General features: G+C 32.3%; 1 protein-coding gene across 1 annotated transcript; it reads left to right on the forward strand.

Moving 5' to 3' along the window:
- The first annotated feature begins 318 nt into the window (after nucleotides 1–318).
- Nucleotides 319–19,272, forward strand: LOC134681815 (malate dehydrogenase, mitochondrial-like). The gene is made up of 8 exons (XM_063541452.1): nucleotides 319–428; nucleotides 9,037–9,358; nucleotides 12,589–12,698; nucleotides 13,236–13,361; nucleotides 13,675–13,779; nucleotides 15,416–15,487; nucleotides 16,474–16,626; nucleotides 17,821–19,272. The coding sequence occupies exons 1-8, from the start codon at nucleotides 354–356 to the stop codon at nucleotides 17,947–17,949; spliced, it is 1,092 nt and encodes a 363-aa protein (XP_063397522.1). The 5' UTR covers nucleotides 319–353; the 3' UTR covers nucleotides 17,950–19,272.
- The last annotated feature ends 1,959 nt before the right edge of the window (nucleotides 19,273–21,231 follow it).

Consider the following 21,231-nt stretch of genomic DNA (forward strand, 5'->3'; position numbering starts at 1 on the left):
TCAAGCATCCTTTGAAGTTTTTACACCTCAAAATCATAAAGCGGCGAAATTATGTCCACGGCGAATATGAGCGCCCCACTCAGGCTACTTCAAAAAAACTTATAAAAGCCGGGAAAGAAAAAAAAGGGGGAACAATGCCTCAAGTACCTGCATTTTATTGAATCGCCTATAAAAAAAACCTTGGCGAATGCTCTGGTCATAGGGACAATGATTGAAACAGTGCCTTATGTTACCGATTTCTGATAACAGTTAATATCATAATAGTATAGTTTAAGCTCCTCATAGAATGAAACCAGATCAGCATGTGTCTGTCCCCTACCTAAAGGTCTCCCAAATACAGCTGACCTTTCAAAATGTTTACCCGTCTTGCAAAGCCAAATCATGACATACGGTCAATTTTACAGAAATCATTTTCTATATCATCACAGGTAATTATTTCACAGATCAACCCGTTCGCAGGCTTTGTGAAAGTCAAAGCCTATTGTCAAAGGTATCGACCGTAGTCGTAGACTGTGACAGTGTAAATTGTGTATTGAAAATGTATTGAAAAGTATTGAAAATAATTTTGGCTTGTGGCTCACTGCAAAAGAGTCGCCCCTATAGTCATGCTCCAATGAATCCCTATAAAATAATCAACTATTTTTTCCAGATAAGGAGGACACAAATTTATGGAAAATCATTTTAAATGGTCATGATGGTATGGCATACTAGTCCAAATAATTATGATGTTTGGTTTTCAACATATATTTCATAGTTGTAGCATGCTGAAAAATAATGGTACGGTTTCGGCAAATTCGAAATATGGGACATGAAAGTGTCCGATCCAGCCTCATATAGCGAGGCTGCATTACGGCAGGGGGTATGGGGGCCGCTCAAGGCCTCCAGAAGCTCTGGGATTTATAGCGTTATAATCCTGCATTCTAAGTGTTTCATGGCACTAAAAAATGTTTCCCAACAGCAGCATTTTTTACAAGACCATTTGATAAAAAATGAATGTCTGTGTCTTGCGGGTTTTGCAGTTTGTTTTCTATTTTTGTGTCCTTAACATAGCAAGATTGGCGAATGAGAACAATACTGCCATACTATTATCTCGCAACAAATCATTGGGCAAAATTCATGATTTACAAGTGATTTCTGTCAGTTTATTAATTATAAGATCTTAAAATATTATTATTTTTAAAATAAAACAATCAAAGTACGGCTAGCAACTATTGAGCTATAGTGAATAGAAAAATGAATGAGGATCGGGAATGTGTAAAAAACTACAACAATCCTCACACACTGCATGCATGGGATAAGCTGCAGCTGGTCCGGTAGTCCTATAATATAAGACTTCTGAGATTCATATCATTTACATTTAACTTTTTTTATCGGATATTTAAAAAAAAAATCAATGTTGAACCCATCTTCGCTAGCCAAGGGTTATGTGTTGAACCCGAATTCGGGTTAAACCATGTGATTGATAGTAAATAAAATACATAATAAAAAAAGGTTGAGTGCAAATGATCAGTCAGAGATATAACTCTATAGGGTTATTACAGAAAATAACTTACATGTGTTATTACAGATACTTTTCTTTAAATTTTCTAAATCTGTAATAACATATGTTTGTTATTTGTAAAATTATTTAATCTATAGTGGACTCTAGGGAACTCTTGAGACTTTGCGCAGAAACTAAATGCATAGCCTTGATAATTAATTTTTAAATTGAATTAATACATTTTTGATTAACCATGGTTAATCAATGAAACAAGGCTATTTAGGAATTAGCTTAGCTGTGATAACAACATGAACAAGGCTTAGTTATTAAAGGAATGTAACTTATTATATAAGACACTTGGGAATTACTGAGAAACTTGCGCAGAACCTCATTACATGCTCTGGTCATTATTTCTAACAATAAATTTAAATACATTGTAATTAAGCATGATTTATGTCTGAGCAAATACTTTGAAGTGATATAAAGAAGCTGTGATAACACCCTTTAGTTATTATTGGCGAGTTTTGGATGTGTCTATGGGCCACTCGATATCTCTCGGTCGGAAGTCAGAATTAATTTCTCGGAACGTATCGAAAGTTTTCGGTTGTTTATACAGGACTACAGGTCGTTATCAAGTCTTTGATGTGGTCCCTTGAGGGCCCTTGACGATGTAATTATATGTTGGTCAATTATAACTTGGTCACTAGTGTCTGTTGTCTCGATAACATGTAAACTAATTATGTTTGAAGATTCAACCACGGGATACTGTGTATTTCATCATAGACTTGCGAGAGAGAACATTCAGGTTAAAATATTTAAAATATTAGATCGGAAAACAGAAAGATAATATTCTTATCAAATTTATTTTATTCAATCCGAATCAAAGAAACGTATATAAAATATATACTGTATTTATGTTTCTGAAGAAACTAACAATGATTGAAATCAGAATGTTTTCAGAGTTGCAATTAAGAAATAAGCATTTTATATGACAAGATACTCTGCTTTGGTATTTTTAAATACTCATTTGTACCGGAAACATAAAAATTAAATTTTTGCATCATACAAAAAAAATGTTTATAATCATAATCCTTACATTTCTACGTTATTTATTTCATACCATGGTGTTATTGGTTTTTTTTGAGTAATTAAGTTTTTTTGTATTATTATATATCCATAAAAACGGAAAGTAAGATAAATCTATAAAATATTCCAATTTTAAACGGTCGTGAATAAAAATACTTGTGTGTTTTCAATTCATAAAGTATGATTTTAAATCCTCGCAGCTCACATCAACCGTAAAAATAATCATTATTTACAATTATCACAAAAAAATTTAATTACGACCATAATGTTGATTATTTTATACTGGTTTAGTATGGATTTAGAAGCCTTTGCTTATATTTTGCATAGTAATATATTCACATAGTGGAATGTTTGAATTTGAAAATAGATTCATTCGATAAGTAAAATGTCCATCAGTAAATACTTGACTTTCGTGTCAGTTATTGATTTTATATATATTCAAAGCATTTGAAAAAAAATACTAACAAAAACGTTAGTTTATTATGAAATTTCAATTCAAATTTTGTTTTTTTTGTTTTAATAGTTTAACCTTATAGCATCTACATACTGTACTATGGTACGGTTTTGAAAATTGTATTCATTGTGTTGACCAACTATCCGACATGTCTTGATTCATTCACAATTATAAATCACATTTCAAAAGCACACTATCGGTTTGCGTTCTCAAACATTCTGGATAAAATGTCAATGAATTCGGAGTCAAAACATTTAATGTAGACCGTTTGACATTCGAATTCAACTATTAGATTTTCCTGAGTATCGGTGCGCTGAAATAATACTTGCATACAATACTATTAAATTCATTGGTGAAAGCTTATGTTCGTTTTTGTTATCTAAATACAGGACACGGCAGAAAGAGCTTTACATGTGACTTTCAAGCACGGTCATCATTACTAACGGCATTCTGACCTCGAGTTGTTTCTATTTTATTTCTTTTTTTGAGTCACTGTTCTATTATAAACTTTGTTCGAAAAGCTAAGGATTGTCTACCCAAGGAATAGATTCCTTAACTTTGTAATGTACATGTATTTAGTCTTTTAACTTTTTTCATTCGAGCGTCCCTGATGATTTTCTTGAAGACTTAACTCGTGTCTGGCAAAGGTATTCATAAACTTCAGAATTAAGAAATTCTTCGGCAAAACTAAGTTTCCCTGTATAATGTTTGAATTGATTTAGTAAAATCAGGAAATCCTTAAAATTTGAGATGTTTTATGAGACCAAAAAAAGTCTCTTCGTAAGAGGTTCCAATCAATTGCATGCCACAGGTTTCACCGCATACAATATCTACCATGAGAACAAAATATAAAGATATGATAGGTAAAATAAATGCATCCAGAATTCTAGATTATAAAGCAAACTGAGTGCATAAATTTTTATTGCGATAGGTTTGTGCAATTTGCATAAATCATCCGGTTAGTAGAAATTAGGATTTGTCAAAGAGTTATAATCGGAAACATTATGTACATTCCCAAGTAATAGATAAAATAGTTGAGCTATAACATAACTATTCAAATAAATACTGTAAATATATACTCTCAACTGGCTTCTTCTATTCACAGTCAATTATTTCAATTCAAAAGCAAACACAAATACAGCAACAATCTTTTGGTGACCCGGCAGTCAGCGGTCTTAGGTTCATGTATTGCATTTCTTTTTTTTAAAGAAAGCAACTTGTTCTGTAATAACATATAGGTGTGCTATTCAAAATTGGAATACTATGAACTGTTATATCTTTCAATAGTTAAGTATACATAAAGACAAAAGTAATATCAATAGAACTTGTATACATTTTAACTAAACTTATGATGTATATTGTCCCTTTGAAATATATAACATACGTATGTTATCACAGTTCTTTGATTTTTTAGTCCACAATAACAAATGTATGTTATTTTCCTGTAATAACTCTATAGAGTTTATATCCCTGACTGATGATATGAACCTCAAAAGTATTTTATTATAGGACTGCCGTCCCAGAAACAACATATTCTGGGTAATGTACACCTTTCTAGACCCCCATCCCGCTGCAAATGTTTGCACCTGTCCTAAGTCAGGAATCTGATGTACAGTAGTTGTCGTTTGTTTATGTAATATATACGTGTTTCTCGTTTCTCGTTTTGTTTATATAGATTAGACCGTTGGTTTTCCCGTTTGAATGGTTTTACACTAGTAATTTTGGGGCCCTTTATAGCTTGTTGTTCGGTGTGAGCCAAGGCTCCGTGTTGAAGGCCGTACTTTAACCTATAATGGTTTAATTTTTAAATTGTTATTTGGATGGAGAGTTGTCTCATTGGCATTCACACCACATCTTCCTATATCTACCCATAACACACAAAAGAACTTAAATTGAAAACAATACAAGAAAAACAAAGCCAGAGGTTCCTGACTAGAGAGAGTCGCAAAATTGCGATAGGGTTTTAAACATGTTAAATGTTTCAAAGTGAACGTTAAATACAAGCACTTCAGTCGACACTAGGAGTCATCTTGGCCTGGTAGAATATAAATATTTAATGTGATCATGCAGCCACTATCAAGATGAAGAACTGAAATAAATAACTGTGTTCTTGATAATTTGTATCTTGTTTAAATGTACTGTGTACGATTTTGTCATATAAATATATGCATATTTACTAGAGAGCCTGTCGCAATTACCGTGATTTTTTGGACAACGGTTGTCTTGCAAGAAGGACCTGCTTACACTTCTGGAGCACCTGTAGTCGCACCAGTTTTTTTTAAGGGGTCAGTCCGTGTTTCTAATTTGATTTTGGCTTTCACTGTTGAATGGTGTTGTTTTTCTACATAAATCAGTGTACACCATTCCAACAGTTTTTTTTTAATTATTGTAATAAACAATCATGATGGAAAGAGTAAATCAGCGGTCTCACAAAAACAGCCTCCCGGTGAAGTATAGATATGTGAAATAATAGTGATTTATCTTCTGGTTTATGTTACAGAAGGGCACTTAAAGAAAGGCACAGTGCAGGAAGTGGTATTAAGACTTAGAGATCTCACGAATCCCGACAGAGTCCCGATACAGGTTATATCCCCTTTTGCAATACGGTATCTTACATTTTAAAAAAGGCCCTCACCTCTGATTTCAATTGACATTATGCTTGAAATATTTGCAACTGTACGTTAGGAAAATAAACAATCAATCAACTGAATTTGAACTTGACTTGTGGTGGTTTTATTAAAAAAAACCGAGTGAAATCATTACATACATCTGTTACCTGCAAACCTAAGGATATTGCATTGTGCAAACAATAATATTACTATTTCCAATGTTTTAAATGCTATGAGGTTTATCCCTATCTACATCATCTGGAATCAAAAATTGCAACAATTATTCAAAAGAAAAACTGCTGGCTGTTTCAACCTTGAAAATGTTTCCAAACTGATGCGTTAAACTTAAAGAACTAGCAACATCATGTGAAGATTTTCCGAATTTATTAGCTGTCGATTGTTGCTGGCTTTAGCATTCTTCAGATTATCCATCAGTTTCAGTTTATTCAGTCTGTGTCAGATTGGCGCATGAACCATAACAACACCCAACATTATCTGCAACAGCATCTTAAACAATGCCGATTAATTAATCATTAATTGCTAATCAATACTGATTACGGTATTTTGGTTACGTACATTGACATGCTCAGTACTTTTAATGTTGAAAGACGTTTTTTTTCATTCTTTAAGAAAACAGCCTTCAAGATAAATGTAAAACATTTATTGTATGGAAGTTGTATGCTATTTAAGCTTTTTTTTTTTAAATATGTTGATTTTTTTTTGGTACCAACCGTACCGTGTGCTACGCCAGTGTATTTGTTCCACCTAACAGAAGTTCCAGTGGTAACTTTATTATAAACAATGTCATAATACCTGTACCTGATGGAACAAATATTCTATACTATTTATTCTGTTAGGTACATCTATTGTAACATTTATTCCTACATGGAAGTAATATTCCTGAATATTTTTCCATTTGGATCTTACATTTTGAAGGAACTTCTATTCCGTGACATGGCAAGGCTATTTTAATTTGTCACTAATTGCAGGGGATTTCCCCCATAAAAGAGGGTCTGGATTTGGGAGGTGTCTGTTATTCTGTAAACATTTAATTTTAACCCCTTTTTTCTCTAATCTTAAAAAAATTAGCCCATTTTTTCTCTAATCTTAATTTTTTTGCCCGTTATTCTCTAATCTTCATTTTTTAAGGGCATTATTCTTTAATCATATAACCCCATCCAAACCCTCATGAAAGCTCCTAAATGGAAATTTTATAAGAGCAATTTTGTCTACAATTTTAAACTAAACAGTTTATTTTACATTTGTAGACAAAATGCATGAAGAAGGCCACCTTGAACTTTAAAGCCATCTTGCAAGCTAAACCCCCATGTGCATTTTGAAAAGTAAGCAGGTATGATATGGTCCTCAGACATAAATTAGGGTGAGGGTGAAATCAAATGCTGATTAACTTATGTTGTCAGAAATTCTGAAAAATAAAAATAAATTCTGGCATTCTCACATGCCGATCACATGATCACATGATCGAGATGATTGACAGCTGCTAGAAACAGTTTATGTTGTTGGAGGAAAGTGGTATGAACCCAAATGGACACGTCTTACTTTTATACACTCTTTAGGAGCATATAATACAAAACAGAAACTCTTCTGGACATTCCGAAATAAATAAAGTTTTCTGAGTTATCTCCCTTAATACATTGTAATGCAAATTTTTAAAAACAATCATACATTACAGTGACCTATAAATTTTAATTTCTGTGTCATTTTGGTCTCTTGTGGAGAGTTGTCTCATTGACAATCATACCACGTCTTCTTTATTATATATATTTTTGAAACTTTATCTAACGGTTTAATCTCATTTTCTTTAATGATAAAGTTAAAGGAAAAAACAACATCAACTATTAATGATAAACATCGCGATCATCTTTATAATCATGGTTTATAAATTTGTAATATTATAGTTTGGTAAAAGCACATACCCCACATCCAAATCATCAGAGGGAAATTTAGGGGGAGGGAGCCTGTGTCCTCTCTTATAAAGAAAAACTTTGATTGAATGTTTATGCAATCACTGAAGCATGACTGTAGCAGACATTGGGTAATCATGATCAGTTATCGTAATCAGATGTAATCGATTTCATTTTGCAGTGTAATCCTATGCAATCAGTAATCATGCCATTTCTAATTACAAGTTATTGTAATGTAATCGATTACATTGCAAAAAACAGGTGTTATCATTATTACTTTGAGATAACTTTAAGATTAAAGGAGTAGGTCCGGTAAGGACCGATTTTGGCCTCAAATTTCAGGTTCATTTGACAAAAGATTTTAACCACTTTTTAAACACTTAAGTGTCTATTTCATTTGAATCAAATTGTTTATGTGAAAGATTTTAACTGATTTAGTCATTAAAAACGATCCGATTCAAACTCAAATATGAAAAATCAACCAAATATGCCAAAAAATGTAACTTTTCGGATGGTTTTTGTCAAAAACGAAAGTGGCCGCATCCGTGTTCATCCTCAACCTTTAAATATGTTATGTATTATCATAAAATACAACTTTCATTTCAATATTAAGGATGAACACGAATGCAGCCACTTTCGTTTTACACGAAAACCGTCTAAAATTTAACTTAAATGCTAGAATTTTGAAGAATTCAGTAATTTAGCATGACTTTAAGGTGCCATTACCCGATATATGTTCATTGTATAGTCAAAAATAGCCCATATTTATGTAGCAGAAGCACTCTACTGTTCAATAAATAATTAAAAGTTTACATTTTATCAATTTTGTAAAACTGCTATATTTTGAGGCCAAAAAGGGCTCTTACCGGACCTACTCCTTTATGTGATTACTTGCTGATTACAAATCCTGTATACATCAGTACATATTATTTGCTGATTACAAATCCTGTATACTTCTTGCTAATTACAAATCTTGTATATTTATTTGAAAATAGTTTTTGATAGACAATATGAAAATAAGAAAATCTAAAGCATAAATGAAAAATCATAAAATTAGTAGGACTTTGTTTAATGTGATAAATTGTATCATCTATATATCAAGTTTTGTATAATTAAGTGTTTTATTTTGTTAACAGTTTACTAAAGGAATTTACCTTTCCAATGTTTCGTTGTGAGATTGGGCTCTTATGATACAAGAATATGCCTTGAAAGCATTTGTTGTTCCTTGATTGAACATTTCTCATGTTTCTGATACTAACTCCAATTTCATATAATTTTGCCCAATATTTTGTCACTGTAGCCCCCCTCTTAGGATCATCCTTTGATCATCACTTCTCATCAATGTATTTGAATCTAAGCCAATACATCATATAGACTTATAAGAGCCATGAAAATTAAAGACTCTCAGTATTCATGTTAATAGCTGATAGCCACCATGATCACTTCTCATTAGTGTTACACATATGTATTTAAATCTTTCAGGTGAACAATAATCACCAACATCCCCATCGTCACCATCCAGTACACCATCATCAACATCCTGTTCACCATTCACCACATAAAGTGACAGTACTGGGAGCAGGTGGAGCTGTAGCTCAACCATTGTCTCTTCTGCTGAAAAGTTCCTCCAAAGTTGGCAGGCTATGTTTGTACGATATAGTTCACTCACCAGGTGTCGCTGCAGACTTAAGTCACATAGATACAAGAACTGTTGTTACTGGTTACCTAGGCACTGAACAGCTGGAGCCCTGTCTGACAAAATCTGATGTTGTACTAATAACAGCTGGAATTCCTAGAAAACCAGGTAATTAAATGATTAACAAATGGGACAATCGCCAAAATCGCCAAAACACTACACATAAAACTAAGAGTAGAAACTTAGTAAAAAGGCTAGTGAGGAAATCAGTTAGTGTGACGAGATTCTGCTCTACAAGTCACAGTACTAGTCTTGTCAGGAAAAGTATATATCTGGCAATATAAAATCATATTCTGTGGTAATGAATAAGGATCAGAGGACATGATTATGATTTATAGCTTGCCTTATGGTTTGGATGCTATGAAGTTATGATAATGACCTTGAGATAGAAGATAAAGATATATTGGATTTATAATTCATTGAAACAGCATCCATTGTATACAGTGAAAAAAAAATACCAGGAGACAAACTGCAGCCTTCAACTACATGTACTACTACATGCATGGGTGTTTAATGACCTTGACTACCCATGAAATTTCACACAATCAGCAGTCCTCAACAATGAATTAATACTATGTATGTCAAGCTTTTAGTTATCCAGATTTCACATCAGTTACACCAGGAGATGTGGTACAATTGTTAATGAGACATGCATCAAAGTCTACAGGCAATTATGTAAAAAAAGGGAAAAGATACCAAAGAGATATACTCAATTTCAAGTGGAAAACACCCTGAAAGTACCACATGGTAAAAATTGCAAAAGGATCACAAGAACAAACAACAGTATAAGAAAGAAAACATAGAAAACTAAAGACTGAGACACAGGAACCTACCAAAATTTGGTGGTGATTTCAGGTGCTCCATAGTGGTAAGAATATGTCATGATGCTCTTTTAGTCTAATTAATTAGGTCTTTTAGTAGCTAAATGTAAGTTCAAATGCTTCCTTGTTGTCCCCTTTTCTTTGGAATGATGATCCATTATTTAATTCAAAATTAAGATTTTTAGTTTTGTAAGTTTGTTGCCTTACAGGGAGACCTACACTTAGACTTAAACTAGAGGCTCTAAAGAGCCTGTGTCGCACACCTTGGTCTATGTGAATATTAAACAAAGGACACAGATGGATTCATGACAAAATTGCATTTTGGTGATGGTGATGTGTTTGTACATCTTACTTTACTGAACATTTTTGCTGCTTACAATTATCTCTATCTATAATGAACTTGGCCCAGTAGTTTCAGTGGAAGATGTTAGTAAAAATTTACAAATTTTATGAAAATTGTTAAAAAGTTACTATAAAGGACAATAACTCCTTAAGGGGTTGATTGACCATTTTGTTCATGTTCACTTATTTTTAGGTCTTACTTTGCTGTACATTATTGCTGTTTACAGTGTATCTCTATCTATAATAATATTCAAGATAATAACAAAAAACGGAAAATGTCCATAAAATTACCAATTCAGGTGCAGCAACCTAGCAACAGGTTGTCCGATCAATCTGTAAATTTCAGAGCAGATGGATCTTGACATGATAAACAAGTAAACCCCAGTCAGATTTGCTCTAAATGCTTTGGTCTTTTTTGTACATAAATTAAACCAAGTTTTAATTTAATTTTAAATCGAAATTGACAATTCAAATTGTCTGACCTGTTGAGTAATTAAATTATGAAGCCAGTTGGTATGGAATTTTTATTTGTTTATAATAATAGTTTGGAGCTTGTGATTAAATGCCAGGTGTGAATTAAAAACACAGGTAAAGAGATTAGCAATCATTAGCCAATAGCTCCCCGAGGCATTAATACAGTTATTAGGAGGGCCCTCAGGATTAAAACACTTTATTGGAGTGGCAGTTTAATTACAAGAAGTTGATAACAAATCAAAAATATGTTCAAAATGGCGATTTTGAAAGTCGATCTCAACGAAATGACCGAAATTATTACTGTTGAAAAATAAAATTTGACCTAAATCCCAATTAAAAGTTTAGGACATTATAGTTTCAGTTTAGGACATGACTGGCAAATATGACTGTTTCCGGACCCTTGCTTTGAGTTATAAGCCACAAACTGCATTTTACCCCTATGTTCTACTTTTAGCCGTGGCTGCCATCTTGGTCGGATCAGAGACATATATACACATATATGTCTCTGGTTGGATGTCCGGGTCAACAGACACATTTTTTAAACTAAATATCCCAAAGATGATTGTGGCTAAGTTTGGATTAATTTGGCCCAGTAGTTTGAGATGAGAAGATTTTGTAAAAGATTACTAAGGTTACGAAAAATGTTTTAAAATTGACTATAAAGGGCAATAACTCCTAAAGTGGTCAACTAATCATTTCGGTCATGTTGACTTATTTGTAGATCTTACTATGCTGAACATTATTGCTGTTTACAGTTTATCTCTATCTATAATAGTATTCAAGATAATAACCAAAAACAGCAAAATTTCCTTAAAATGACCAAAATCAGGGGCAGCAACCAAACAAAGGGTTGTCTGATTCATCTGTAAATTTCAGGGCAGATAGATCTAAATGCTTTGGTTTTAGAGTAATAAGCCAAAACTGCATTTTACCCCATGTTCTATTTTAAGCTGTGACGGCCATCTTAGTTGTATGGCTGGGTCACTGGACACATTTTTTCAAATAGATACCCCAAAGATGATTGTGGCCAAGTTTGGATTAATTTGGCCCAGTAGTTTCAGAGGAGAAGATTTTTGCAACAGATTACTAAGATTTATGAAAAATTGTTAAAAATTTACTATTAAGGGCAATAACTCCTAAAGGGGTCAACTGACCATTTCGGTCATGTTGACTTATTTGTAAATCTTACTTTGCTGAACATTATTGCTGTTAACAGTTTATCTCTATCTATAATAATATTCCAGATAATAACCAAAAACAGCAAAATTTCCTTAAAATTACCAATTTAGGGCAGCAATCAAACAACGGGTTGACAGATTCATCTGAAAATTTCAGGGCATTTAAATCTTGACCTGATAAACAATATACCCCTATGTCAGATTTGCTCTAAATGCTTTGATTTTTGAGTTATAAGCCAAAAACTGCATTTTACCCCTATGTTCTATTTTTAGCCATGGCGGCCATCTTGGTTAGTTGGCAAGGTCACTGGACACATTTTTTTTTAAACTAGATACCCCAATGATGATTGTGGCCAAGTTTGGTTTAATTTGGCCAAGTAGTTTCAGAGGAGAAGATTGTTGTAAAAGTTAATGACGCCGGACCCCAGACGGTGGACGCAAAGTGATGAAAAAAGCTCACTTGGCCCTATGGGCCCTATGGGCCAGGTGAGCTAAAAAATAAACGTTTTTTTCTTTAAAATAGGTATGACTGAGGATGAACAGTTCAACACAAATGCAGGAATTGTCAAAGATTTAGTGTCTGCCTGTGCAGAGTTCTGTCCAAAAGCAATGATCTGTATCATTACCAACCCTGTAAGTACAATGAATGTGAAACATGATGTAAGTCAAAAGCTGAAAACAGGCATTTAATGTAGTACATGTACAATGTGCTAATATCAGCATGTACCAAAGTTAATTTTAGATAGGAATAAACATGATAAAAGAGATGTTGGAGTATTCAATAATGAAATATCTACCTTAAAACACAATAAAACTAAACAAGACATGTATAGGACAACATATGTTCTTCAATGATGTCAAGTTTTTAAAAATGGTTACATTTTAGATTGATTGATTGTTGGTTGCTTTACGCCGCATTAGCACAACAAGGCTATATCACAGCGATTCTATTCTCGACAATTTGTACATAACATAGGTATATCTACAGGTCTTATCCCAAATTCTTAGAGGTCTTAGAGTAATGTAACTAAAATTGAAAAATAAAGCAAAACACACAATGATTTCTTAATGACAGCATTTTACTAAAATGCTATTATGTCAAAAAGATTTATGCTATATATTAAATAAATTAATATTAAAAGATAATCTTGCATGTTTTCAACTCTTTAGGTAAATTCAACATTGCCACTTGCTGCTGAAGTTTTGAAGAAGAAGGGTGTATTTGATGAAAGACGCTTGTTTGGAATGACAGCATTAAACTTATCAAGAGCAAAAACATTTGTGGCAGATGCAGTGGTAATGACTTTTTAGCTTATCTAAAACTTCTGTCTTTTTCTTTAATATAAATGTTTAAAAAGTGTCAAAATAGGTGCAATTTGGGTACCCTCATATTTTAAGTAATTTGCAGTGAACCTAGTTTGGAAGACATATTTTTACTTGAACAGTTTTGGTCACACTATTAGCTTTTGAAAAGTAATTAATCAAAAGAGTTGATATATTTTAAATATTTGTATAGGTTTATAATTCTTTATTTGAATTTTCAATATTGAGATTAATGATTATTATGAGGAGAAATAAATTCATATTCAAACATAAGCTTAATTTTTAGGGTTGCAATGTTGCTAAGCTAGTGGTACCAGTTGTGGGAGGAAACAGTGGAATTACTATTGTACCTCTAATATCACAAAGTATACCTCCTGTAGATTTATCACAGGTAAGTACCAGTCATGTCTCCAAGTTAGTGGTACCAGTTGTTGGAGGGAATAGTGGTACATGTATATCTGTTGTACCTCTTGTATCACAAAGTTTACCTCCTTTCTGTTAAACACAGGTAAGCACCAGTCATTGTTGTCACTCAACATACCTGATTAATATCTATGGCTACTAGCAAGGTTGAAACACGGATCTAAAGAAATAAAAATTTGTAAGGGTTCCGCGGAACCCAGTGTCTCGCCTACTTTTGTTGTAAATCACAGGCTCAACAACAATGAGGGAAAAAAATCAATAAAAATATTCCTCTTGATACTATCTTTTGATTGTAAGAAGCTTCTGTCTAAGTTTGGTAAAAATCTAGGATAGTTAATTAATCTTATAAATGTTTTGAAAATTTTAACTGCAGACTGTATGTAATATTAACTGGAAGAAAATTATAGACCATTTAAAAGTAAAATACAGAAAAAATGGAGTTATACTTTTACAAAATTTACTTCTGGATACTATCTTATAATAGTCCAAGTTTGGTACAAACCCAGGATAGTTAAAGAAAGTTTTTAAAATTTAACAACTTTAACCACAGAGTGAATGTAATGTTTCCCTGCAGAAAAACTAAGTCCATTTAAAAGTAAAATACGGAAAAAATGGATTTATTTTTTTACAAAATTTACTTCTGGATACTATCTTATGATCATAAACAAGCTTCTGTCCAAGTTTGGTACAAACCAAGGATAGTTTAAGAAAGTTATTAAAATTCTAAAAACTTTAACCACAGAGTGAATAAAAATTTTCCTCACAGAAAAAACTAAGTCCATTTATAAGTAAAATATGGAAAAAATAGAATTTTATTTTTACAAAATTTACTTCTGGATACCATCTTATGATCATACACTAGCTTCTGTCCGAGTTTGGTATGAATCCAGTATAGTTTAAGAAAGTTATTAAAATTTCAAAAACTTAAACCACAGAGTGAATATTTGTGGACGACTACGCCGACGGAAAGTAGGATCGCTTAGTCTCGTTTTTTCGACTAAAGTCGAAGGCTCAACAAAAACTGTACGGATGGAGTGTGATTGAATTTATTATTTTTTTGTTCAAAAGCCCCTGCAAATCCAAGTTGGTAGTTTATTTTATAATATAGTGTTTTAATTCTTTAAAGAACATTGATGACATATAGGGATGTTATTTATGTTCTAAATAGGATAAGATCGTTCACCTATATGGTATGGATTGCACTTACTCATGTTCACAAGTGGACCTCATTGTCCAAGTGGTATTTTAGTTAAAACACATGAAAATAAAGGAATCCACAGTATTTGTCCATATACCTTAAGACATTTTATTCCCTCATAACGGTTCATTAGGAGATTTCTGGATTTTCAAAAAACTTCTTCTTTCCTGGTATCTAGATTGTTTTTTCTTGTTAGTATAAATGTATACTTTGTTTAAACAATGAACACTCAATTTAATAACTTAGCATTGTTTCCCTTTTACCCAGTGTTCTTTAACCATTTTTTATGCCAGGGGAAAGGTAAATATTTAAGGAAACTCCATACATAGAATCTACCATGGAAGCTACCAGTCATCATATTTGCTGTGTATAATAAATTATAGAACTTTGGCCATTTTTTATTTAGGAAGAAAGAAAGAAAATAATACAGAAACTACAGAATGCGGATACAGAGATTATTGAGACAAAAGCTTCAACTGTAAGTGATCTTTAGTAAACTTGTACAAGAAGCACCTTACAATAAACCTTGTGGATACTGTTAAAAGTTGATCTGAGCTTGAGTTGTTACAATTTTTTTTTTTACAATTACACATCATAAATCTTGATTGTAGAAGAATGCTGTCTGATGCAGTCCAGCACTTGTTTTATTCAGGGTAGTTATTAAGAAATAATTGGTGCAAGCTATACTTTATTGTAGTTTTAACATAGGTAGGCATTATATTCATGATTATTTTTGCCCGAGTGATAATGAGGGCTAATATAACACAAATATAATGACTACCCATATTAAAACTACAATAAAGTATAGCTTACATCAATTAAGGACAATTAAGGTAATTTATATGTCTGATGTGTGTAAGTGTAGAATGTTTGTGTAGGCTCTTCCATGAATCTCCTTTTTTTGTTTGCAAACAAGCAAAAGACTGGCAATGTGATTTTTCAGAGGGATGAGTTTTGAACAGCCAGAATGAACGATTGTCTTATTTAAGTCAAATATGTCAATTTCAACTGCAACACATAACAGTCATAATAAATGACTTGGTAAACAACATGTGCATCATTTTAAAGGTTGGAAGTGTTTTAAGTAAAATGCATATCAATTTGATAAAAATTCATTACTCTGCAGCAGTCAATATAAGCATGTGCCAACAAATATTATTGGATTTAGAGCATGGGTTTATTCACAAAGTGAATGAAGCACATCATATTAGAATGAATGATAATTCAGTCAAACAATTTTTTTCATGCCAATTTTCAAGATGAAAAACTTGTAGATTTACAAAAAACATCATTAACATCTCGAAATTAACTGGTTGCATTAAGGGGTTTCACAACCCTTTGAAAATGTAAAAATAGAAGAACAGTATTATATTCTAAAAGATAAGACCTGCTTAAGTGATCTTTTTTTTAAATTTGAAAAATGTGTTTTATTTTTAGCTCAAACACAAATTATATTTTTAACAGGGTTCAGCAACTTTGTCTATGGCACATGCAGCCTCCAAGTTCACACTATCTTTGCTAGCAGCAATAGATGGAGAGGAAGGACAAGTAGAGAATGCCTATGTAAAATCAGAGGAGACCACCTCACCTTACTTGGCAACACCTCTGTTACTAGGAGTAAGTATATGATAATGTAAAGTCAGAGGAGACAACCTCACCTTACCTGGCAACGCCACTGTTACTAGGAGTTAGTATAGGAGAATGTAAAGTCAGAGGAGACCACCTCACCTTACTTGGCAACACCTCTGTTACTAGGAGTAAGTATATGATAATGTAAAGTCAGAGGAGACAACCTCACCTTACCTGGCAACGCCACTGTTACTAGGAGTTAGTATAGGAGAATGTAAAGTCAGAGGAGACCACCTCACCTTACTTGGCAACACCTCTGTTACTAGGAGTAAGTATATGATAATGTAAAGTCAGAGGAGACAACCTCACCTTACCTGGCAACGCCACTGTTACTAGGAGTTAGTATAGGAGAATGTAAAGTCAGAGGAGACCACCTCACCTTACTTGGCAACACCTCTGTTACTAGGAGTAAGTATATGATAATGTAAAGTCAGAGGAGACAACCTCACCTTACCTGGCAACGCCACTGTTACTAGGAGTTAGTATAGGAGAATGTAAAGTCAGAGGAGACCACCTCACCTTACTTGGCAACACCTCTGTTACTAGGAGTAAGTATATGATAATGTAAAGTCAGAGGAGACAACCTCACCTTACCTGGCAACGCCACTGTTACTAGGAGTTAGTATAGGAGAATGTAAAATCAGAGGAGACCACCTCACCTTACTTGGCAACACCTCTGTTACTAGGAGTAAGTATATGATAATGTAAAGTCAGATGAAACAAAAGCAGTTTAAACATTTAAATATGTGGTTAACCTGTACATATAAAATCCAGGAACATTGGTATTCAATGAATAATAATGAATCCTCAGTAGCAGAAAAAAGCTGCTATCATGACAACAAAATGAAGAAAGTATTAAGGTTTTATAAAGTTGCAGTAGTCAAAAACCGCTTACATGCCAAAGCTAGTGTTACTGAAAGTTAGTATAGGGGAATATACAGTATATATGGAGACAAAAACAGCTATCATGACAATACCTAGGAGTAGGTATACAGGGATTTTAAATCTGAGAAAGCAACAGAAACAAGAACATGTAAAATAATCAAATAAATAAACCAGTTGTTAGACCAAATAAAAACTTTGTTTCATATATAAACTTAAGTGTGATTTTATTTGGAAAAATTCCTGTAATAAAGCTTTCATGCATAGGGCAAATTTAAAGCAGAAATGATTTATTTTCAGGATGAAGGAATAGTAAAGAATCTTGGTATGTCTAGTTTGGATGAGTCTGAGACAGAACTGGTGAAAGCAGCCCTACCTGAATTAAGCAGACATATTCAAAAAGGAATAGATTATGCTAATAAGTCATAATTGAACCAGCTAGACATATACTGTTTAGTGTATCTGATTTATCATGACTATGCAGTGGTTGTGCCTTATTGTGCCATTATCTGTGATGATTTTTCCCATAAAATGATTAGGTTCACGTATATATTATATTATTTTAGTTATATATAAGAGACAGTTATTCAATTTTACAAATTAACTGAATTAGCAATAATAATAAGAATGGATAAAAAAAATTAGTATCAGTAGTCACCAGCATCTGGTGGCCATAATTATAAACATGATGAATGTTGACTGGGCTAGCAAAGCAGTAGGTCTGGTAAGGACTGATTTTGGCCTCAAATTTCAGGTTCGTCTGACGAAAGATTTTGGACACTTTTTAAACACTTAAGTGTCTATTTCAGTTGATTCAATTAATTTATTTAAAAGATTTTAACTGAGGTACTCATTTAAAACACTCCAATTCAAGATTAATTATGAAAAATCTATCAAATATGCCAAAAAATGTCACTTTTCATATGGTTTTTGTCAAAAATGGAAGTGGCCCCATCCTTGTTCATCCTCAACCTTTATACATGAGCTACATCAAATAAAAATCAACCTTATGCAAACAAAAATCAGTACCTTTGTTGAATTATTTTGGGTTGAAATAATTTCTATGGAAAGTCTGTAATTATTCCAAAAGTATAAAAATAAATAAAACCAACCAACAGGCATTTTATTTATTCCAAAATTGATTAAAGTCTTAATAATAATAATACTTTATTCAGAAGCAATACAGCTTAAAACATGTATCTGTGTACATGTACTTGCATAAGGTCGATTTCTATCCGACACAGCTCATATGCAGAAACATTTTTCTTTCTAATAAATAACTAAAAGTTTTCATTTTAGCAATTTTGTAAAACTGCTATATTTTTGGGCCAAAAAGGGGTCTTACTGGATCTATTCCTTTTCTGGAGCAAAATTTTAAACTGAGATTTTTGGTTCACTTTATAAAGCAGGTAAACAAAGGAGTAGGTTCAGTAAGACCCCTTTTTGGCCCCAAAATATAGCAGTTTTAGAAAATTGTGAAAATGTTATTGTTTCGATATTTATTGAAAAGTAGAATGCTTCTGCTACATAAATATGAGCTGTTTTTGACAATACAATGCACATTTATCAGGTACTAGCATCATTGAGTCATGCTAAATTACTGAAATCTTCACAATTGTAGCATTTTTGTTAAATTTTATACGGTTTCCGTCTTAAATGAAAGTGGCCGCATTCGTGTTCATTCATAATATTGAAATGTAAGTTGTATTTGATGATAATACATAATATATATAAAGATTGAGCATGAACACGGATGCGGCCACTTTCATTTTTAAAACAAAAAAAATCTGAAAAGTTACGATTTTTGGCATATTTGATAGATTTTTCATATTTAAGCTTGAATCGGAGTGTTTTTAATAGACTTAATAAGTTAAAATCTGTCACATAAACTAATTGAATCAATTAAAATAGACACTTAAGTGTTTAGAAAGTGTCTAAAATCTTTTGTTAGATGAACTTGAAAATTGAGGCCGAAATCGGCCCTTGCTGGACCTACTCCTTTCAAGGAGTCATATGAAGCTGTCTTAAACACTGGAAAAGTTCTGTTTTTGGTAGACCTAAACAACGAAATATATTATTGTTTCTCAGGGAGAATTTTTGACAAAAATGGCTCATTTAGACAATTTGACTTAGCTTCAGCACTAACACTTCAGCAAAAGAAAACTAGTTGTATAATGTATTCTAGAACAAACAACTTCTTCATTGGTTTGTCTAAAATATTGTAGACATACATGTTCTCTCTTTTCAAACTACTATGCATCTGTGTTTTAATTGAATTTGCTTTGCTGTACTTCTCTGTAGGTGTTTTATTACACATAAGACCTTTCCAAGTTCAAACAATTGGACCCTTGACCAGGAGTAAGATAACCTTAAGTTCTTCTATAAAGTTTACTAATAATGTTATTTCATTTTAACTATGTGAGATATTTATGTAGGTATTCAAGAAAGCATTAAAGTTTCCAATCTATAGTTTGTGCTTTGCTACTTGAACTATGCAACTAAAAGGTGGTAACTGTATTTCTAAATATATAAAGAAATTTACATATGATAATGTAACCCAAGGACCAATTTTTTCATCAGGAATGTTGTATTTTGTACTTTTACTTATATTTTGACATGTTTGATAACTTTCATGTTGTTTTTCTAATAGTTTTGTTGTGAATTAATATGTTCCAAGATTTTTATACCATGTGTTGAATCCTGACAACTGTTTATCTCTTTTACATGATTTATTTTTTATAAAAAATATTATTCATGCATATACAATGCATATCCAGTCCCTGCTTTGTCAAAAGCTGATGTAAAATATCTTTGATTTAAATATTTGAATAATACATGTATATGTTATCATATTTTAAGGGTTACAGTTTGAGCCAAAAAGGTTCTTGCACTTTATATTTTATTAAAGAAGAATAGTTTTGATTGATTTATATTAAAATTTTGAGGTGATCTCATTCTTCAAATAAAGATTGGGTTTGGATTTATTTTGAAGATTTTAGTGTCATACATATATCTGAAAAAAAGTGGCAAAAATTGGTATATATTTTTTCAGATTGGAACATTTAATTTCACTCATGAGTCTTTAAAATTTTTCATTCAACTTGCTAACTGATTTAATGCATATGTTTATTGCAAAACTTTTTTAAGGTATAAGTAATTGTGTTTGTTATTGTGCTACAAAAGCAGTCTTAAAATTCATTGATATATACATCGAAAAACCCTGTCTCTTATACTTACATTAACCAGATATTTTGTCTCATTTTTGCTCTATGTGGTCTTTATGTATATGCCTTTGAAAAGCATTCAGCTGTTTTTTCTGACAAAATTTTTTATTAACATATTTTTCAACTGAATTGATTTTTAACAGAACAGGTGCTTACTTTGAACATAATTTATTATGTTTATCGAACCCTTGGTTTTCAAACCAAGCCTATGATATACAATCTAGAGAATGTCACACACTTTACCTTTCCTGATTTATCAGTTTTTAGTTCTAACAAAATATTACAAGCCAGGCAAAACCTTCATCTTCTTTTGAACCTGCATCATGTTATTAATGAGATATTTTAATGCATACATTGATTTGTTTAGCCTTTCTCGTATGAGTACAATTTATAGTATGACCATTATATTAAGCAACTGATTACTGTTGCCTTATGAAAAAAAGTAAAACCAGAAAAAAAATCCCAAACTAAGAGCAAAACCCAAAAT

This window comes from Mytilus trossulus, chromosome 8, assembly GCF_036588685.1.
Source record: "Mytilus trossulus isolate FHL-02 chromosome 8, PNRI_Mtr1.1.1.hap1, whole genome shotgun sequence".
NCBI classification, from domain to species: Eukaryota; Metazoa; Mollusca; class Bivalvia; order Mytilida; family Mytilidae; genus Mytilus; species Mytilus trossulus.